The 22,581-nt window shown below is 39.8% G+C and overlaps 1 protein-coding gene across 2 annotated transcripts; it reads right to left on the bottom strand.

Moving 5' to 3' along the window:
• Positions 1–1,039: 1,039 nt before the first annotated feature.
• USP14 (ubiquitin specific peptidase 14) lies at positions 1,040–22,527 on the bottom strand. Of its 2 annotated transcripts, none has more exons than XM_054815842.1 (16): positions 22,288–22,527; positions 19,516–19,661; positions 18,832–18,864; positions 15,897–16,001; positions 14,125–14,228; positions 11,994–12,052; positions 9,956–10,086; positions 9,570–9,650; positions 8,699–8,778; positions 7,122–7,236; positions 5,672–5,737; positions 5,253–5,345; positions 4,183–4,311; positions 3,044–3,104; positions 1,841–1,948; positions 1,040–1,723 (listed from the first exon to the last, which is right to left on the bottom strand). In XM_054815842.1, exons 1-16 carry the CDS (start codon positions 22,301–22,303, stop codon positions 1,572–1,574), a joined length of 1,479 nt encoding a protein of 492 aa, XP_054671817.1. In that variant the 5' UTR covers positions 22,304–22,527; the 3' UTR covers positions 1,040–1,571. The 2 variants fall into 2 exon arrangements, with proteins under 2 accessions (XP_054671817.1, XP_054671818.1); XM_054815843.1 differs by lacking the exon at positions 22,288–22,527 and adding an exon at positions 20,303–20,443.
• Positions 22,528–22,581: the final 54 nt, after the last annotated feature.

Raw genomic sequence — 22,581 nt, 5'->3', positions numbered from 1 at the left:
AAGTTTATCTTGTCCCTGTTGTCAGATATGATAAATGCACATATCTCAAAACTAGGAAAAAGCAAGAGCAGCAGGAAAAAAAAAATGGAGCAGAACACTTTCTGGGATGGAAAAAAAGTTCACCTTTTTTTCATACCAGTAATAAAACATTAATTACTTCATAGGTATAGGGGTCATACAACAGAAGGGGTTTGGTTTTTTTTTTCAACTGCCAACAGCAGCTTTGAGAGAAGAAACATTGATCAGAGGCCTATAACTGGGAGGACATAGTTTCACAAAGCAGCAAACAGGCACAGGCACCATCTCCCTTTTCAGGAGACAGAACAAGATTTTAAAAACATGCGCTATTTCTGTGGGCTTCAGGGGAACAGAGCCAGACTGCACTGGGGCTTCCTTAAAGGGTGGAACGTGCCTCTAAGCATTATCCAACTTTTTTAAAATAGACCCTTAGGCCTTTGGGAAGCTCCCAGGGCAGCTGTGCAGCAAAGGCAGCAGTGCAATAACTGGCACCATGTGTTGTATGGCAGAAACGGCCTGGGAGGGTCAGAGCTGCTGAAGGGAGGGTAGGAGAGGGGCTCTCCTTTCTGAGCAAGCCACACACAGTTAAACTCCCCACTGGGTCAGTGTTAATGGCAATACAACTGGAGGAATTTCACATGAACACAGACAAGTATCAGTACAGCTCTCCCAGAAGGGACTGGGACACACTCAAAATCAGATCCTCTGCTGATGCAATAGTGCTTTTCTGGCTGGAGCCAACACCAAAATACTTTTTTACTGCAGCCTCCCACTAGCATACAGCTGCTGTACTCCTGTGGGGAAGGAACAGAAGCTAATCTAAGTAAGCAGCCACCATACTCAACTTATCTACTGCATAACAAGACAGGAGATAAATCCCTACACTTTAAAAAAAAAAAACAAAAACAACTTTATCCCATGACTGCTTCAAGATGTTCATCAGTGGTGGCCCAAGAAGTGAAAACACACACATACTAACTACACTACCAAGACATGATTTTTTTTTTTTAATGGAGACACATTGTTGATCACAATTTATTTTGAAGTCATGAGATGCCAGCAACAGAACAGCCCGAGTCAGCAGGTCAGGCTGGACAAATACTTGATTGTAGCCACAGCTGTTGGCTATGGGCAGCAGCACTGAGTTATGCAACAAGGCAACAGTTTCTCTTCTACCTTCCTAACAAAACTGCCAGGTAAGGCAAAGGATGGACAGCTACTGAACTGTGGTATAAACCATGCAAGAGTAACAAATGTGAGAATAGGTGTGTAATAAATACTTGATGACATTAGAGAGGAAGGGAGGGGCAGGCTTATTTAAAAAAAATTATCTTCTGCAAGACATTAAAGCTATTAAGTATTGTCACCACTGCAGTGGGCAGCCCAGTCCAGTAGTGACTAATTGGTACATGGATCGGTTTCAAAACAATATCCCTCTTCACATGAAAAGGCTTGAACAGATTATTTATCCACTTGCTAAAGCTTGGGGGTTAAAGAAGTGATCAGTAATCAACATTTATTTCACACCTAGGCAGAATGACTAAAACTGAAGACTACTGTTCAGCTTCGTCTTCAATTACTTCAATTCTGCGAGGCCCGTAGAGTAGAACATAAGCTATATGCCAGTCTCCACCCCCAGATAACCTCAAAATATCTTCAGGTGTAACAATGCTGACTTTGTCATCATCAAATTTAATCCATTCATCTGCAAGAAAAATAAGAGGATTATTTGTAATTTAGGTATGTAAAATCTTAACAGCTGCTTAAAGGAAGCAGCTGTGAAAGGTGCTTAACAGTGCTCTAATTTTTTTTTTTTTTTTACCTTGTTTCCTTTTAACCCAAGACACATAATGCCCAGAGGAACTTGATCTGCCTTGATGTGTTAGCACTGCCTGCAGGTCATAATAGCCGCAATTATTAGAACCAATATCTGAAGGAAGAGGGGGGGGAAAAAAAAAGTTACATAAATCTTACATGAACAGCTTCAGCATTTTTATCAGCATGTGCTGGCCATAGTGCAGTACCGTAGCTGTGGAAAACCCCCATATACAACACGGTTCTAAATCCTTGTGAAGGAAAAGCAGCAGCTTTCAGCCAGGATAGCCTCTCAGGAAACTGAGAATGTTGTCTGTTTTCATAACATAAATAGGTATCCTGGGTGTCAAGCTTAGGGCACTAAAACAGTGAAGTGTGGCCAGTAAAACTTCTGACCAGGTTTGGCCAATGCTTCCTTCACACACCAGCTGCTGTCTGCATTCAGGGCGAGCCAAGAAACTGCCAGGACCGAGGTGCTGAGCATGGGCCATCCAGCAATGCTGCTGAGAACACTAGGGTACAGTACATCAACCACTCCACAGTTAGTTCAGTTACACCAGTTAACTTTTCAAGGGAAAAAGCTGGCTAGTTCTGAACGTACCAAGAAGGGTGTTACAGTCCCCCACGTGCCTCACCTGCACTTCCCCACACCCCAGAGTATCCTGTTTTCACTGTGCTCTCATGCTAGTCAACGCCCTCCACTTCTCGTGTCACGCATCACACACAAACCTCAGGAAGCCCTGAACAGTAACAATTTGGGTAAACGAGACCTCAAAAATCATTTCTGCACAGTGTCAACACGATGGTGAATGCTTAGGACATTCGAGCTCCAAGACCCCCAAATTAGGCCACACTAGCACTACCACAGCAGATTCAAAAGTCTAATTTAAGTTTCTGTTTTGATTTCAGCTTTATAGCACCCACTGTCAAGGAGGTGTACAAAACAACTGCAAGTTACACGCAAATGTCTGTGGACGCACGTGTCTTCTATGTATCATCAACTTGTCAGATGGATGACAATTATGTCTTTGACTATCTCAATAGCATTTTGACTTGCCTCACCTTTCCACCCCTTAAATTTCTGTGAGCTTCTGAAGATTCAAAGGCATTAAAAATAACCAGGGTTCTCAAAATATTCCTACCATTAGATCCACTTAAACATGAGTAAATAGAAAGTTACTTTACAATAGATTTACTTCCCTGTACTCACCATCAGGAAAAGAAAACGGTTCATATTTAACTTCTTTCTGTGCACCATCACTTTTACTAGACTAAAGAACAGAACATGGCTGAATTAATGTGGAATGGTTTTGAGAAAGCGTTAGCACAATCACATCAAATACCAACTGTCTGTTAATTTAAAGATGTTTCTAAGCCTAAACAATTTTTTTCTACCTGAAAGAAGTTCCATTACTGTATTTCTTAGCTGGACATCCAAAAGCCTAATCTAAACAAGACCACTTTTTAAAGCAAATACATAACCATTTTAGCACTTATTGCATAGACTGTTTACCCACCAGATTTACAAGTTTGGAGCACAAAAACAATTCTGTTAGGGACTTGCTAGCAGCAGAAGTGGCAATAAGAAAATACCAGAGACAGACTCCGAGTGCCAATATGTTCTGTTTTAAAATAGCACTCCTTCCTTGCTCTTAACTGTGTAAAAAGAGATGTAAGCCTTATTCCAAATGTTTAAATGAAACTGCCAGGAGTTGGGCCAGGAAAAGAGTAGCTAAGTTTTCAAAAACTGGCTAAAACACTACAGCTCTACCTCGTTTACTTTTTTCCTTCATTAAAGAAATGCAAGTCAGTTTTAGAGTATGTAGATATGGTAGGAGACAAAACCATTTACCAAGTTCTAAGAGTACAGTCTTTTAGCTCACTGGTACATATATTCCACATTTTATCAGTCAGACACATAGTATTCCCTTGCACAACCCTTTCCAGTGGGTGTGCAGGAAATAGCTACCTATGCTCCACTAACAAGTGACCTGCCAGCAAGCAGTAACATTTGAAGAGAATCGTTTTGTGTCATTCACAGGGAAGCTTTAGGCATAACACTGGTAAGCAGAAACACTACATTTGAATATGTTTTGAAATAAACACGTAAGCAATGTGTTTGCCTACAGCATTTACCATTTCCCATCAAGCAGTCATACCAAGGCAGATATTGTATTTTCATGAAGACACACAAAAAAGATCTAAAGCTCAATACCAAGGAGTTTGAATGCTAAATAAGAAAACAATATATTTAAGGAAGTCAAGTTTTCTCTAGTCCTTATTGGTACCCCAATTTCAGATGTACTACTTATTTAATCAAAACATCCCTGAAACTGCCAGAAGACTTACATTCTTTGGCTGTTGATTTACTTTTTTGTCTTCTAGATCTTTGAATTTTGATCGATAAGAAACCATTTTTTCCTGAAGGTCTGGCGTACACAGCTCATACACATCCAACATGAGAGGAAATTTAACATCCTAGGAAGTAAAAAGCATGAAGATTATTAGCATAATTTGGTACTCCATATTAAAGCGTTCTCCCACGGGGAGACAACACTAAGTCCAATGAAATGCAACTCTCACCACATTTATGAAAACTTGATCTACTGAAAGGTTGCTGACAGTACCTACCTAAAGGGCTACAATACTTTCACAGAAGAAAGTCTGATTCAGTATAAACAAAGCATTATAAATTACCACATTCAGTATAAATATTTAGATTCTTTATTATCAGCTGTCATAGTTTTATACTGCAGAAATACCTATGCGTGCCTAAGGGGGAAAAAAAAAAAAAGCACACAGAATGACTGTACGCTTGCAAAAATGTCAATTTGTGTTATCCAAACAATCTTCTAAAATAGTTAACACATGCCTTCAATCTTTATTCCCTTGCTTGTCTTGTAAGGAACAGGCATCATCTGTCCTGATGCTCCCCAGGCAGCCTAGGAGGTCTATCAGCCAAGGCCAACAGAAAGCAAAACTGAACATTTAGCTGTTTGCAGCTGGGTCTTGCATTTGTCAATCAGAAAGCCAGACAATTCAAATAACTAAATGCAGGAAGTGTTTGTTAGCATAAACATTTCCTCATAACTTTAGAACACTGTCCAGTGACTCAAAGCATGGCCCTCTCCTGAACTAAACATTCTCCTCTGGTGAAGAAACCAAAAACCATCCTAACAGCATTGGAGGAAATGTCCCTTACCTCCTCCCCCCAGCCTATTTTGGTAGTATGGTTTGCCACACATCATCACAACTGGGAACAAAAGCTACTTTGCACTTAAGCAAAGAAAACTGCAGTTAATATTTAAGAGCAAACAATTTAGTAAACAGCTTTCAAGTATTAGTTGTCTACCTATGATAAAATCTGATTGAAAAGCATAAAGAAGAATTAAACTTCAATATGTAGAAAACTTACTCACCTTAAGAACTTTGGCATTCACAGATTCTTTCTCTTTGTAAAAAAATCTAACCATCTGAATAGTCAGGTACGCTGGCAAGCGACTAATTTTAGACTATTAAAAAAAATGGAAAAAAGCTATTACTTTAGATATTCACCAATCTTTTATACCTTAAACACTGCTCATTCTAAGTTACAGGCTGTTCTGGGAACCTATTTGTACACAAACCCATATACAACAAGGCCTCCTATTCTGAAGCTCTGTATAGTAGCGTACTCAAAGAAGTAATTTTCAACTGGTCTTAAATTTCTTGGTAGTGGATATTCAGATGCTTTATAAATATAAATCACGTGCTGTTGCAGCAATAACTTTGTCTTTTGGGACAGAAAATTGACAACAGTTAAAAGAATCATAAAGAGAGCAACAAAAGTACCACTCACAGATTTGATGTACAGTGCATTTCTCTGCAGCGTTGGAGAAAGTTTGGTGATTTCCTCCTGAAGACGCTGTTAAAAAAAAAAGGCAATAACACATATGTTCATCATAAAACACAGCTTAAAGAAAAGCTCAGCATGGACAAACAAGCAATCAACTTGGCAGTGCTAGGTTAATGGTTGGCCTTGATGATCTTAAGGTCTTTTCCAACCTAAACGATTCTATGATTCTATTAACTAAATCTTGTTCTGCCAACCTCTGTTGCCATCAGCCTTACAACACCCAGAATTTTGAAATTCCTTGGCAGAAAGACCATGCCCATTCATTTGTTCAGCTCCAGGCTCATTCCTGAGCCCTGACACCACTATGTTTCTCTCTGCAGAAAATTTTATTCTACAAGAGTAGAACTTGCAACTTAAATATCTGGATTTGGTTATGAATGTGTCATGTCATGGTTGGAACATAACTAAAAAAATTAAAATCTGAAGTTTCTTGTGACAGGAATCTTTGCACGTTTCTCAACTCTCAGTCTAAAGCAGAGCAGTATTTAAGGAGCCAGGTGGTAACACTCTGCTTCCAGGGACCTTTCCAAATTCAGGGAAAGACTGACCTGGTTGTTAGTGCTGTGAGTCTGTTGCTACAGGCAATCCAGCGCAAGAATTCTAGAAGGCCCTTTTTGGCCTGAAAGTGATGTTCCTTTTTTCATAATCTAATTTGTGAGCACTAACTATTTTATCTTTTCATTTCATTCTAAATTCTGTCAAAACAGAAAAAGTAGAAACAAACATTATCTGAGAACCACGCAACGTGGTCCAATCCTGTACAAACCAGATCTCTGCTTCCATCCCTGCTCTTATTGAAATACTCTGCAAGAGCAGTTACTACAACAAGGTTTTTGTAGTAGCTCCTCTCCTTGCTCCTTCAGATTCTGCAAAAAACCCTGAAAACTTAGAAATATATACATAAAAAGTACAAACTACTTTAAGAAGTCCTACTTAAAGAAACAGTTTAAAGATGATGTTGTGGCATGGAAAATTTAATACCTCCTTCAAATCAGGATAATTAGATTAAAGCTTAGTTGTTTCATCATTTGTTTTTTTTCTTAGAACACAGCAACCAAAACACCACCTGATTTTAAAACCAACTTTTGGACTTTTTGGGAACCATTTTCCCAATGGTTTCCCCATATTTTCAAACTACAAGTAACAAACTAGCTTGCGCTTGGTTACCTGCACGGGGAAGACCACGTCAGGGTCAAGAAAATGCTCCATTGAAGTCTGCTTTACATTAACATGTGATTAATTTTCACTTCCATCTTCCCATTGAACACCCCCCCCCAAAAAACCTTGAAACTTTGTAAAGCTTGGAGAGCAGATGTCAATTCCAAGTCACAGATTAAAAACAGAGGTCATTTAAAATCTGAATTAAATAAAAAAAGAAGTTGTAATGGCTTACCAATTTTAGTCCTGTAAACAGATACTTCACTTCTTGATTGATAAAGCAGCTAAGCTGAAGCAGATTCTCCTTTCCTTTAGTTACTTCCTCTTCTTCAGCTTCTGTACATTTCATGCTTCACAAAATTAAGGAAAATCATCATGCTCCAAGAGCTGAACTACTGCTCTAGTGAAAAGAACATGCTGAACAGCACGGTAACTTGAAGTAATCCTGTGCTTGTGTATCAATAGTACTTTTACTTCTTGTAGTACAAAAATGAAGATTTGAAACTGTCCTTCGTCCTAACCAATCTGTTCCTTTGTGTCTGATAAGAAGTGGTAGCTGAGGCAGACAGCATACCAAAAAAAAGTAAAGTAAGTCTTTAATCACCATTTAAGCCTGTGAGGCCTGTGCTTTGTTCTTTTGTACTACCTGGCTGCCAATACCAAGTCTTGAAAGCTCTCCTCCTCTTCTACTCCTGCTGCTGGCTGGACTTCCTGTTCCTTTCAACATGCACAGCCTCCTTTTCCTGCCTTGTCTCTGTCCACTGAAATAAGCAATTTCTTCATTATTTTCTACACATTCTTTTAATGGTTCTGTCCAACCTCTTCTTTTTCATACTTCTGCCACCAACCCTTTTTTCTCATCCACTTCCATCTACCAAGATATTTTTCTGACTGCTCTAAACACACCTATTCTACAAATGCTGCCATAATCACTTTGAAGGCTTCCAACATAACTTTTCTACCAACTCTCTTCCTCTTGCCATTAGCCTATGCGTCGTTCCTCTTAGCTACTCATTCCGCTCCTCCCAACTATTTCAGGGTTAACAAACCTCACAGCACAGGGAGAGAGATGCATGACTCTTACCTTAAAAAAGGCCTTTTCATTACTACCAAGCTATGAGATACAGTATCTCATCTAAGGGGGTGTTTCCTTATTTCAGACAAGCAAAATGCACAATATAATTCTTTCTAAAAGTGGTGGTCAGTTTAATGACAGCCAGGATTTTGGGGTGGAGAAGTGGAAACACAGTCACACTTGGCATGAGACATGTGCCCCATGTGGTCTTTTTGTTCGTGCTATAAAAAATTGCGACTAAAAAATTGTCAGCTGCCTTAGTTTCTTACTTGTCTAACAGTGTCCAGCTAATTTATTTCTTAAGAAGTCAATCAAGCTATCTTTTGTCCATATTTAGTATGCCAAGTATATCAGCAAAACTTCCTTACAAGCCAAAAAAAAAAACCCACCCCACAACTATTTAGGAAGATAATTACTTTTATTTGGATAAAACATCTCAGCATCCTTGATGTAGATAACTGGCAATCTTGTCTGGGAAGGAAATCTGGTATTTAAATTCAGTGGGGTTTTCTGTAAACTTCCATTACTATTCTTCCTCCCCACATCATCCTCTCTCTCAAAGTACATCCAATCTTAACTTTAACTTCTGTGTACTCCTGCAATACACTATCCTCTCTCTTCCTCGACAGATACCGTTATTTTCTATTTTGGACGATGCTTTTCATCCTCCCAGCACTCAACAGCTACAGTGTGAAATTATTATCATTCTTTACGTCTTGCCTTAGTCTTTAGGATACGCTGTTTCAAATTCAATGCTGAAGAACTGATCAATTAAACTCTTCTTTTTAGAAGCTGCTGCTGTAGCTCCAGAGTCTGTCTGTAAAACAAATTCTCTTATGATGTAACTTTCAATAGCATGTAAAGACAGTTGTCTTTACAGACAAAATAACCCCATTTATTTAAATTGCTTGAAGCCTATTCCTTCACCTTTCTATAGGTGCATTTTCTTCTAGTCAGTCAATCTCCTAATACCACATAAAGGTTTCAAAACAATTTATACTGTGCTGTTAAAGCTACCTTGACGCATATCAGGAAGCAAGATTTCAATCAAAAAGTCACACTTCCCTGCTCCCCAACTTAAATCTGTCTTAAATTTTAGAGTGCTCTATCAGATCTTTGCCACTGCCAAGACTCTCCAGAAAACAGTTTACAGAGAAAGAAGACAGTCACCCTGGTAAAGTCTTGGGAAAAACTCTGAGCAGTTTCTTATCAGGTTAACTGTCTGTTTGAAATAGCATTCCTGTAGCCAAGAATGCTGTAGAACAAAGATATTTTGGTTTTTTCCTCCAGAAAAAAAAAAGTTCTTACTTGCTCAACTCACAGGTTATCAGGGCCAGCTGCTGCATACTCACAGTCACCACCACCCTGGTCCAACAACTGCCTTACAAAGCCCAAAGGGAAAGTATTCCTACAGTACACTCCACAGTGTAACTGACATGACATAGGTAGCATTATGCTGATCTGGCACATCAGAAAGCAATTTCACTTACTGGACTATAGACGCATGTTAAAGAACTCACAAAACAGGTAATCCTTAGCAAAAAAATATATGAATCACAAGTACAATATTATAAATCCTAACTCTGGTTAGAGTAAGACTACAATTACCTCCATAACTGTATCACCTTCTATGCCTTCCAGCTTCTGCTGTAGTACCCTCATCATCTGTACCCAGCACTCATTGGCATCCTAGGAAGGGAACACAACATTAAATCTGACTAGTAGTGTTACGATTTAGTAACATTAAACCCATCAATCTTTACGCTATAAAACCAAATGTAAGGATTCCTTAACTAAGAATTTCTCCCTATTCCACCATACATTTTCAGAGCTAGCACTTGGTATTACATGTAACTTTTCTACATGATACAAAAGCAAACACTTTACTGGGATAAATTATTTTCACAGGAGAAGGAAGGTTTTAAAATATTCTTGTTCTCAACTTCCAACACACTATAGGATTTTCAAAAAATAAGCTAATAATCATTCTTTACCTGTTGAAGGTACTGGCCTTGATCGCCTTTCTCCGCAAACTGTGGGAAGGCCATATGTAAAAACTGCAGGAGAATGATAGGTGGGATACTGGACGAAGTTTTATCCATGGAATCAAACAAGTCTCTAAGAGCTTGAAGAAAAAGTAAGTGAATGCTTTGAAAAGTGGAAAAACAATTCAACCATGGCAGGAAGTTCAAAAAGAATAGTAAAATAGCAGCAACACTTAAAAAGATTGATCATTTAACAGTGTCCAAATTGATCTTTCCAAAGCAGGGCCAAATTTTCCAGGTGGCATAACAGGTGCACCTAAGATCTCATTCGTGAGCATGACTTTACAAGTGTAAACATGACAATTCTAAGAGTTTGGCACATAGTGCCTTGTCTTTCCGGGCTGCTAACAGAGGGGGAAAAAAAAAAACAACCAGCCATTTCTGAGTAGTTAAGATTTCATTTGAAACACATCTGAGGAACCATGTTTTCACAAGAGGACTACACAAGAGAAACGAGAAGGCATTCATAATCTATCCTCCAGAGCAGCTGTTAGTTTCACCAACTACTGGGAAAAGTTTTCATTTTTCCCAACTAAAATATCTAGAAAATATTCATGCTTCATTTAACATCCAGGAAAACAAGCATGTGTATGCATACGTGCAGACGGCTAATAACTATGTGCAATTCAATGAATACTACCAATTGCATGACAATACCCATGGCTTTCTTTTTTGCTCCAGACACACTGCTACATGTCTTATCTACCCAAGTTACAGCATTTTAAATCCACAAATCACTTCAGAGACACCTGTTAATCCTCACAACAACCCTGTGAGGTAGGCGATAGGCTACATGGTCACTAATTTACAAGTAGAGAGACTGATGAATTATACTCTTGAATAAGTCAATATAGGCACCATTACAAGGAACCAAACTCAGTTTCTTCCTCTCTTTAGGAAATACCTTCACTGACCTTGATAAGAGGGACAACTGATATGACACAGCAATTAAAAAAATGCCATAAGTGTCATGCAGGAGTTCCTGACCAGCTCAGCTCCAAGGAATTAACTAAGAATTACTCAGATCTTAAGCTATTAAGACTTCTAAAAAGCAGAGTTGTCACCTTAAAAAGAAAACAAGGGACACAAAGTAAAGGCGGTGAAAAGGGGAGGGGCAGGCATGGCTGTATAGAGTAACCATTGAACTTACCACCCCAAAATTCGATCAGCAGGCATACCCACAAACTGGACCTTTCCTTCCTTATATTTTGTTTTTCCTTAAATGGACTGGTAGAAATCCCAGTGTCCTGGCCCAGCATCTTAGTGGGGCAATGAAATAGAGTAAAAAAAGAAAAAGTGGACAAGTAGTACCCTTGTTCAAGTGTAAGGGGTCTAACTAGAATTCTAGTTAGAACTTGGAGATACGAGGCCATCATGAGCTCCAACATTGTGAGCACCCAGATCACCACAACAAAGAGTAACTTTCCTTTTGAAGACACTACTTTCTATTTCAGTTATGAAATCTGGATCTTTAGGGTAAAGGTTAAGACCACTGATAAAGCACCAGCTACCACCTTAACAATAATGCTCAGCCAATAAATCATATTAAAAATATCAAAGAAATGCATATTCTAGGAGCATGGCATTAGCCTACCATTAACTGAAACAAAGAACTGTTCACTAAAATATTTCTACACAAAATGATCAAATCAACAGATGGATGGAAGTTCCAATTACTTTATACCTACATGCAAAACAGTAAGAGGTATGAATGATTTCTATCTAAGCCTACATCACACTCAAATATGTTTTTCCTAGTATGCAGCTAGGTAATATGCAAACATGTATGCTTTGCAGCCATGGTCAGAATAACCTTTAAAGATATTAGCAACAGAGAAAAATGAATCCTCCAGTGCTAGCAGATCTGAAATTCCTAAGGCATATGTGCTAAAGAAAAAAACGCAGAGCTCTAACTGCAATTTTAACCTGCAGTTAGCAGGAAATCACACACTAGCCTAAACCCCTGCATTCTACTCTAAACACCAACCTGCAGTAATATATTGAGCAGAGGCCATTTCTCCTGAAGCTCTTAAGGCACCACCATACCTAAGAGAGAAGAAAAAATCATTTGTATGCAATTAAACACAATCAAAAAGAGCAGTCAGGTTTTTAAACCATAAAGCAGGCAGCAGCTAGATTTATTTAAATGTATCAAAATAAATCAATGACCAAAACAGAAGTGACTGAGGATAAGATTTACTCACGCTCACCTCACAGTCTCTGCTATTTTGCAAGCACTGCATGGAAGCAAAACTGGCATCCTTGAGACAATACATAAATGCAAACTGAGAAGTCCAGATACATCATGCTGCTTCCCTAATCCATTTGCCTCAAAGACTCAATCTATTTTTAAAGAAACTGAGAAAAAGTCTGAATAGAAGCTACCCCATATCTGAAACATTTGCCACAGCTTCTTCAGAAACATGAAAAAAAACACCTTCAAGAATTGATGGCAGATAAAATACACAGAGATGGAGGACAGGCTTCCTCCCTTCACAACAGAAGCAGAACGGTGAGAGGTGAGACATTTTTCTTGGGGAGATATTTCCTATGCTAAAAAAAGTATGGGAGTCCACCTGTTTTACTAGAACTTACACTCTTCTTTGAACCATTTCTTGGTTTACTACCTGCACGAGGAACAGATGGCCTCCTCAAAGCATATAAAGCCTTCAAGCAAAGGGAGGGTCTCATGCATTCTTTAATCTCAATGAACTTTAAAAATTTTGTCCATTGCTAGATGATGAGCAGGAAACTTTCCCCTTGTCATGCTACAGAACAGGGAGTACCCTTGCAGAAATCAGCGGAGCAGCTGGTAAGAAATGAAGCCGTAACAGTAAGCTTTCCCATTTGAGCCCTTTCACCTCTCTCCCACTGCCATATGCCCTTCCATGCTGTCATCAAGCAGGGAAGGCCAAATAAAGGCTAAGTCTCCAGAGGAAAACAGAGTGGCGGCCTATGAATCCGACTTCCCACAGACAATAATCTTGTATTGTAGTCTGCCAGTTTTATAGGGTACATTTTGACATTTGGTATGTTAAATTTGTTAAATATTCTGATTCAGTGCACTAAGTCAGAGTCCTTTACATGAAAATAAGCAGAATTTCCTCAAATGACAACACCAAAAACCAGGAAAAACCTTTAAAACAAAGTTTCTGTATTTCACAAATAGATCTCAGTTCTAAATAATCATGGTTTACCTGCTAAGAGAATGAAGAAAAATGTATAAGGACTTAAATAACTAGTGTTTACTGTAATCTAGAATATCCAGTTGGGTACCAAGGTATCAAGAAAGTAGCATATTTTAAAGGAATTAAGTTAACCCTAAGATGGCAATGCTTTACATAATCCTTGCAGTTTTAAAATACTGATGGTTTTCTCATTACAATTAATCTGGAAGACAAATTCAGGCTCACATTGCCATGTATTCTTTTTCCCTCCAATCTTCATAATTTTCAAGTTTCTTGTATATTCCTCACCAAAAAAAAAAAAAAATAGCCATTTTTATATTCTACAATCAGAACAAATGAAAGAAATCCCGTAAGGGCACGTCTTCTGTTCCCTACATAGCCACATGAGAGTAACTCCAGCTTTTTCCAGTTTGCCTCCACAGTAACACTCCTGGTCCTACCTCAGAGCTTCCGGCCGTACTTCCAAGTACCAAATGTTGGTAACGTCAGAATTTCATAGCTGATATAACACATTATGCAATTAAGCTATTGAAAAAAATATTCTCAAAGGAACCAGACTCCCGTGAGATTCTTTCATACAGAACAAAACCATACAAACTAACACCAGAAAACAGGGTTAGGAGTTCAGTAGCTTGTTTAAGCATCTGAAACAAGTCTTGATAGGAACTATTTTTTTAGCTAGGCAAAACATATTCTTTCCAATAAAAGCCAGTTCCAACAAATACATAGCCTTAAGTTCTTTAAAAAGTACAGGCTAACACAGCCGTAGGATAAACTGTAATGATCATTATGTTAATCTTGAATAGATTTAAAGAATAACAGATTGTTAATGATAATCCATACCAGTATTAAGACAACTGTTCCATAAAATATCTACTTCCTAAGCTAAAGAAAACATTTTAGTCATGGTATCTTTGTACTGAATCCTACCTTTTAAGGGCCTCTTTCACTTCTGGCACTGAGCGGATACATTGAACCGTAGCATTCATGTAGCAAGTGTTGCCAAGGTTTGTCAATCCACATGGTAATTCCATCTACCAAAAAATTTACACGGGCGCTTGAAGGTCTGACAGAGATGTGCAACCATTTTTGTATAAAGACTATAATTTGATAGCAATTTCTAAGAAAAGGAATGAAAACCTGGAATATTCCATCAAACTTTATGTTTTCCAGATCCATTTTCTGACTGTATTAATTCGGTGCTTTTACAGGACATTCAAGAATGCTTTGGATTTCTTTCTGTGCATGTTTAGTTTAATGAGCATATTCTTCAAGCAGGCAGTCATTCAGAAAGTTCAATTATAATCTCATTCAAGTTTTGACCTTAAAATTCTATTTCCATGAAATTTCCACATGAATACACTTGTACAAAACACTGATGTTTTAATTAAAATTAGTTTTCAGTAAAACTCTGAATGTGATTATGTTCATGGTTACAAACAAAAGCATTATTTAAACTCCTCTCCAGAAGTCTGCAACAGATCATTAATTTGATCCTTTCAGACAACTTGTGAATTTCTAAAGTTTTGACAAATGTGAAGGCCAACTAATAATTAAACTAATCAGTTTCAGAAACAACTATAAATCACAACATAATAGCATTTTTCTTTTTTTTAATCCTGCGTATTTGAGTAGTTGTCAGGGAAAGCACGTCGTTTATGAAACTGGAGTAGTGCTGCATACCAATATCACTTAATTATTTTAGGAAGAGAATTCATTCAGCTGTGTATTCCATTTTTAATGAACACATGCAATACAGACAATTGAATTTTGTTGTATAACAAAATTTCAATCAGAGAAATGCAATGTGACCACCTTTTTCAAAATGTTATCTGACGCTGAATCATCTCTTTGTTTGCCTCTCAGTTATCTCAAAGTCTGTGTATAGGATTAGTCTCAAAAATACATAAATATCCTTCACCTGCTGGTGCCATGGAAAGCACTAAATACTGAAGCACAAAACCAGTCCTAAACTACAGATCCATTTTCATACGGACATGCATAAAAGTATTCCCATTCTGCATGCACAGCTGGCAACAGCCATGCAACTATTTTAAGTACGAGGAAGAGCTCCTAGTTCAAATGACTGATGAGAAAATTAAGCCTTTCAAATTGTAAAAAAAGGAAACAAAAGAGAAGTTACTTCATTAAAAAAAAAAATTAATTATGCTCTTCCAGACTTTACTCTCATAAAGGAAAACATATAATCTATTCCACTAATATGAAACTTATATTCATTTTTCAGAAAGAAAGGTTTATCTAATACTACTAACAAGGACAAGCAAAGCCCCAAACACACCTCACCCCAAACAAACCCTAGATTCCCTTCACAAACGCGAAGGAGGCAGGAAACAATTTTGCACAACTAAGAGCCCTTACTCAGGCAAAGTTCAGGACACTAGTTCAGCAAGGGCAATACAACTTTATCTTTAAAAACATCAGCAATGCTATTTTTAGAAAATTTATTAAGCTGCCTGCTTAAAGAAAAAACAGCACTAGTTATATGACTTTTAAATTAAATTCCAGACTTCTCATCACTGCTACCAGTTGGGTCATGAACGTAAAACTGTGTTTCTTTGAGAAGCTATAAATGACATTACAGACATTACAGTTTCAAAATCCACTTTTAAGCAACCGCAAGTATTTAAAAACTCGCCATTGTTCACAGGTTTACAAGAAACCAAAGTTTGAAACATGCTTACAGCTGAAGCCAACTGCTCCTCTGTCATGTCTTCTACAAATACGGGTCGAGCAATTGGCTCTTCCGGAAGTGCATCTGCAGAACCCATCATTAATAAGGTCATCCCCTTGAAACACAGTAAAAATAGTAATCAATATTTAAGGACAGTTATTTCTGCTTTAAAAAAAAATAAAAATCATTAAGCTCTTGACATATTTCAGCTATTGCCCCCAAAATAAACATAATCTTTCTCTTAGTTTACAGAACTGATACTGCACTGTTGTTTTTTACGGGTATACCTTAACATCCTCATTATCCAGAAAGTACTTATTGCGGACAATTCCACAGCATTATCTGTGCTAGACGTTTCCACTGAGCCTGGTGAGCTTGTCAGCAGCTGACAATGCAAGATTCCAGTTGGGACTACACCTAACATTCATGGAAAACCCCAATGTGAAGTGTTCAGAAAAGCTCCTTTCCTGATGGACCTCTAGGGATCAAGCATCTTCAACACTTCAGTGCAAATACTCCTCTTTCCCTTAAGTCTTAGAAAATACCTTGGAACCAAGGATAACTGAGCAGCTAAATTCCGACTTGAAAGTAGCTGTAATGTTTGAGCTTCTCAATTGACAGAGTCTCAGGTTCTCAAATTCAGAATTCTCTAATCAACAACAAAACCATCCTTCATCTTTAGCCTAGGATATGGGGAAACACTTCAGACAGATGTGGGTAATAATGAGGACCACCGCTCTGAGTTCAGAATTGTTTATTTCACCTGAAAAGGAAGCGGGAAGGGGAAGTGCCATCCTTTGGTCTGGCAAGTTCAGAGGACATTAAACTAATTGAAAAGTAAAAAATAAACAAAATGACCCCGTCAGTTCAGGCATGAGGACTAACATTCAAGGGGGGGAAAAAAGCAATCAAGTTACCGTGCTTGATGGACTAGCATAAGGAAAAAAGAGTTTTTCAGCATTCAACAGGAGTACATCTACACAGTAAGATCTATTAAAGGAGGAGAAAATAGCTATCTGGGGCCTTGAAAAATACAGTGCTAAGGAAAAGGATGGACAATAGAATGGAAAGAAACTGCTTTGACAATGTAAATAAATCCCTAGAACTTGTATATAACATTATTAAAATTAATAAAGACAGCTATTAGCGTAATAGTGTGCAGAAAAGGACAAGAATGTTATGTACTAGGGTTTTTGCTGAATGACTTTGCTACAATAGCTGCAGCTACAGGCTGCAAATAGATGCTTGCAAACTAATTACAAGGCTAGAGTAAGAGCTCCGGTCTTATTCAACATATTCATCAATGACCTGGATGAGGGGACAGAGTGTACCCTCAGCAAATTCGCTGATGATACTAAGCTAGGAGGAGTGGCTGACACGCCGGAAGGCTGCGCTGCCATTCAGCAAGACCTGGACAGACTAGACAACCAAGCAAATAAGAACCATATGAAATTCAGTAAGGGCAAGTGTAGGGTCCCGCACCTAGGGAAGCACAACCCCAAGCACCAGTACAGGTTAGGGGTTGACCTGCTGGGAAGCAGCACTGCGGAGAAGGACCTGGGAATCCTGATGGACAACAAGCTCTCCATGAGCCAGCAGTGTGCCCTTGTGGCCAAGAAGGCCAATGGTATCCTGGGGTGTATTAAGAAAAGCATGGCCAGCAGGTGGAAAGACATTATCCTCCCCCTCTACTCTGCCCTGGTGAGGCCACATCTGGAGTATTGTGTCCAGTTCTGGGCTCCCCAGTTCAAGAAAGACAGGGAGCTACTGGGGAGAGTCCAGTGGACAGCTACGAGGATGATTAGGGGACTGGAGCATCTCTCATACGAAGAAAGGCTGAGAGAGCTGGGTCTGTTCAGACTGAGAGAGGATCTCATCAACGCTTAGAAATATCTAAAGGGTGGATGTCTAGAGCAAGGAGCCAGACTCTTCTCAATGGTGCCCAGTGATAGGACAAGGGGCAATGGGCACAAACTGGAACACAGGAAGTTTCATCTAAACATGAGGAAAAACTTCTTCACTTTGAGGGTGACAGAGCACTGGAACAGGCTGCCCAGAAAGGCTGTGGAATCTCCTTCTCTGGAGATATTCAAAACCCGCCTGGACATGATCCTGTGCAACCTGCTCTAAATGATCCTGCTCTAGCAGGGAGGTTGGACTACATGATCTCTAGAGGTCCCTTCCAAGCCCTACCAATCTGTGAATCTGTGAACTTGCAATGCTACCTAATTCAATCTGCTCAGTGAAGAACTGGAGTAAAACCTGTACCAAACAGATGTTACCAGATACCTACAGAAATGAAAATGACAAAACAAACCCAAACAAAAATCTTTGGGATTCCCTGTTACAATATTAATTAGGTAAGAAACACAAATACATTCACTTTTTGTTTTCTTTTTGACCTACTCAAAGGTATGAATAACCATTATTAATGGCTTTGTTTTTAAATAGCAGCTATTTAGTACAGGAGAACAAATTTCAGCAGGTTGATAAAAAAGGAAATAGGCAGAGCTGTAACTTCAGCATCTGTAATGCAACAATTTTCCATGCTGGGGACGTGCAAGCACTGCAGACCGCAGACAGTGCCCACGTTCACAAGCTCTATCTAAATAACATCACTTATTATTATGGTCACAGATAGACAATGCAGAAGGACCACTGGTCTGACCCAGAACACTTCTTGTAAAAAAAAAAAAAAAAAAAAAGCTCCCAAGTACTTCAGGAAGATGGTGTAATTTGATGCAAAAAAGTTGTTTTTTTACAAATCAATGGCGAGAACTTTGTAAGAATGCTTAGGTATGACTACTATAAAATTATTTTTCATCAAGGTCTGATTTTTAAGAAAGAGCTACTCATTCAAACAGAAACAGCAAGAATTTCACATCTTTCTCTAAATGCCAAAATAAAATCAAACTATTAAAATTTAGTTATTCCTCTGAACTTACATTCTTTATTTTTAGGTTCCCCCAGTCATCATCCTGTATTTGAAATGAAATAAAAGGCAAGTTAATTATCTTGCAGCAAAAGACAAGCAAGCATTTTCATTAATATTAATCATATATTTCTAAATATACAATTGTGTTTCATCCAAGATTCCACAATATTAACTATTTACATATCGTCAAGTTTTGCCTGACTAAAATAAAAAGCAGCCAAGTCATCTTTTCAATAACGTTCTTCATCTGTTGTTCAACACTGCTTAGATGTAAACAACTTTTTGTAGGAAAGTTGCCTATATCACATTGCAATAAGTTGTCTCCGTCAAAGACGTGCCAGAGAAACTTTTCTTAAACAAGCTAAAAAGCAAAAAGTTGCATTCAGATTCTGAACATTGAAAAGGAACAGAAAAAAACCCAACAAACCAAAACCCACCAAGCAGAGCAGTGTTGGGTATAAAAGAGTGAAGAAGCGTATTAAAATAGCAGTGTTCCTCCCAACCATTTAGCAAACTTTTGCCAGTAGTTTTTAGTAGTAGCAAGGAATCATACAGAATTATTTCTGAAAAGTGTAGTCAGTTTAATACATACAATGAAAGATCTTCTGGAAGGAACACTTGGAAATATGGTCATCACTCATTATGTTATAACATAATGAAGTTAGAAATAATATAAAAACCCATGGATTTCTACCTTCAGAGTTCCTCCTTTAACCATAACCTTCTGTCTAGCTGGCTGAACTCCAGTCAGTGCAAACAACTGGGCTTTGAAGACCATTGGAGGTTCGTCAGTGTTAAGCTCCACGCCATCGAATTTCTCTTTTCCCCATTTCACGTTAACTGCAAACAAAATGTTTTGAATCTAGATTATTTCCTAATATACAAGAATGTAATTACCAAGATCAACCCAGTATTTCAAGTTCCAGGCTTTATACCATCTAAAAACATTCAGTTTTTAACACTAAAACTTGTCAATAATCAAGCTAAAGACCACCTTTTCTACAAGGTGTCTCAACCATCAGAACACACCATTTGCAATAAGTCTAAAAATATCCTACAAAACAATTGTAAGCAACAAATATAGTGAGAAACTTTGCAAGCAATAAATGTGTATAACAGCATCAGAAATTCTTTGGGTGAATCTTCACAAAAGCAGCTTGAAAACAACTCTCCCAATCTCTTGGCACTGTTCATTGCAAACGAATTTCTGAAGGAAGTTCAGACGTGCAATTTCAGTTCAGTTTTCCACAGCATTTCCGTTCTCCTTCAACAGCAAACAATAACCACGTTCTTTAAAAGCAAAGCAACTGTTTGACAGCCACAGTTTTGGCTACCAGTATTGTTCACATGGACCTATGCAAGACCCAGAAAATAGCACACCTCCTGCTTCCTTTCAATGGAAGGTTAACCTCACAGTGCCATTTACGACACCAACCCTGCTACTCTCTTCAGTTTTGACAGTGTTTACACAAACGACTCACCTGTGTGCAAATACAGAAGAGAGCCTAGCACAGGCTGCAGCTCCAGAAGCCCTGACCCCAGTAAAGGTGCAGGACTGGAATTAAGAAGTGAAGTGAGATTTGGTCACGCAAAGTGTAACTCTTGACGCTGGAAATGGGATCACCAGCAGAAACGTTAGGCAGAACGACACAAAAGCACATTAACTTCACTTCGGTAAAGCTAGTACTAACCAAGAGCAGACAAAAATGCCTGGAATAACAAGTGTGTTTCTAAAGAACGGTTACATATCTTCGATCCCTTCCAATCACCATCATAGGTACACAGGGCTACTTAAGCAAGTTGCAGATTTGCTGAAAATCTGCAGAATATAGCACACCGTAATATCATATGTGCCCAGTAAGTGGCTGAAATATCATACTTTACTAAAGTCATATTCTTCCTTCTACCTGTGCATCACCTTTGATTAAACATACTATGGTAACTTGAAGATTTTTTTCAAAACAAAACTCTTAAAAGTCATGATTTAAAAACACCTTCCAAGAAGGTTCAGATTTCAGAGGTAGGCAGTGCTTGTGATGGGTAAAGAAGGAAGAATAACCAAAACTTCATCTATATCAGCCTACAAAGCATCTCAAATGACTGGCTTTTCAGTACTTCTGGCAGAAAGTCCCTTCTGATTTGCCCAACCATCTGATTTTTTTTTTAAACACATTTATTATTTTGCATATTTAAGACCTATCAAGCACAAGCCTTTTCCCATTTTCCAGGAAGACAACCCACTCAGTCACCGAACAAGTCATCTGCAGAGTCTTTTAAGTTTTGCATTTTTGAAGTCATGCATGCACCGCTAAATATGCGGAAGAGTTAGCAATTATTAATCTGTACTGTCACTGGTTTTGACAACTCAGCACTCAAGAGAAGGAAACTGAAGAGCACGAGCATCTTCTCTTCAGAAATCGCAACTGAAATTTCACCAAAAGTTTCCAAAATAAAAAGAGAAAATTGTTAATTTGAAAACAATGGAAACTAATAAAAAGGAAGGATGTATTTGCCCCACTGAACAGAAAACACAGCTTATACAGATGTGCTAGAGTTCAGGAAAAGTCCTGTTATACTGACATCAGGATCCCAGTTTGCCAACCACAATTAAAATAGCGGAGAAACAGGGACACAACTGCCTTCTACAATCTGTTCCTCATGCACTAAAAAGCCCCCAGAGGCCAGACCTGTGAAACATAAACAAGCCAGTAACTGGTCCTAGAAGCGTCTCCGGAGGTTTTGCTGTTGCAGTCTTCACTATAAACTTTCCTTCATGGCAAGGAGGAGGGCAAGTGGGATGTGATGCAATTTAAGAAAATTTTAACTCCTCTAGTTTTAACTAGATTTAAGGATTTTAAAGAGCAGAGGCAGATGCAGCTAAATAAACTGGGAGGCACAGATGCAGAATAATGGCTCACCTGACAGGCAGCAGGACTTATCTTAGTACAAAACAAAAATAAAGCAAGAAAGGGCAATACCGAAGCACGATCGCACGCGATACGCGTATGACACCCGTTCGCAAGACCGAGCCTTGCCGAGAAGGCCCTCCCGGCCATCAACAGAGCTCGCCCCTCGCCCCAGTCGGGCTAGGCCAACACTTCCTCCTCAGGCGGCCAGGCTGCCTCCCGGCACGGCCCGGCCCGGCCCGGCACGGCCCGACCCGGCCCGCACATGCCGGGAGCTCCCGCCGCCGTCCTCGGCAGGGCTCGGCGGCGCGGCGGACACGTGCCGAGCGGCAAGACGGCGGGGCCGCCGGAGGAGACTCCCGCTGCCCCTCGGGAGGCACCGCCCGCCCTCCCCCAGCGCAGCGGCGGGAATGGGCCTGGCTAGGGGCGGCGGGGCCGCTGAGGAGGGCTCGTCGCTGAGGCAACGGCACCCGCCACCACAGGCGCTGCACCCCCCAGCCCCACACTGCGGGCGGCCGCGGGCCGAGCCGGGCCGTGCGCGGGCGGTGGGGCCAGCTCACCTGAGAAGAGCGGCATGGCGGAGGGGGCGGGCGGCGCGCCGTATCCTGGGAGGGCGCGGTGGCGGCGGGGGAAGTGAAAGGGCGGCGAGTGAGCGGCGTTAGCGGGGAGGGAGCAGACGGGAGATGGCGGCAGCTTCGGCGCGTCCCTCCCGCCCTCAGGGTCTCATTCAAACCGGCCCCTCAGGATGACGCTGCAAGCGGGGCCCGCTCTCCGGAAGCGGGGCGGGCTGCGCGCGCAGCGGCGGAAGGGCGGGGCGGGGCGGTGACTGCAGCCCGCCCGGAGGGCGGTCGCGC

This window comes from Grus americana, chromosome 2 (genome assembly GCF_028858705.1).
Source record: "Grus americana isolate bGruAme1 chromosome 2, bGruAme1.mat, whole genome shotgun sequence".
Taxonomy (NCBI): domain Eukaryota; kingdom Metazoa; phylum Chordata; class Aves; order Gruiformes; family Gruidae; genus Grus; species Grus americana.
This window is presented reverse-complemented; position numbering and strand designations above follow the sequence as displayed.

Coding starts and splice junctions, on each gene's coding strand:
- USP14 (XM_054815842.1), bottom strand. Junction 3,105..4,182: donor TAAATCAACAGCCAAAGAAT/GTAAGTCTTCTG, acceptor TCTGTTCTTTAG/TCTAGTAAAAGTGATGGTGC. Junction 1,949..3,043: donor ACCGTTTTCTTTTCCTGATG/GTGAGTACAGGG, acceptor CTCTTCCTTCAG/ATATTGGTTCTAATAATTGC.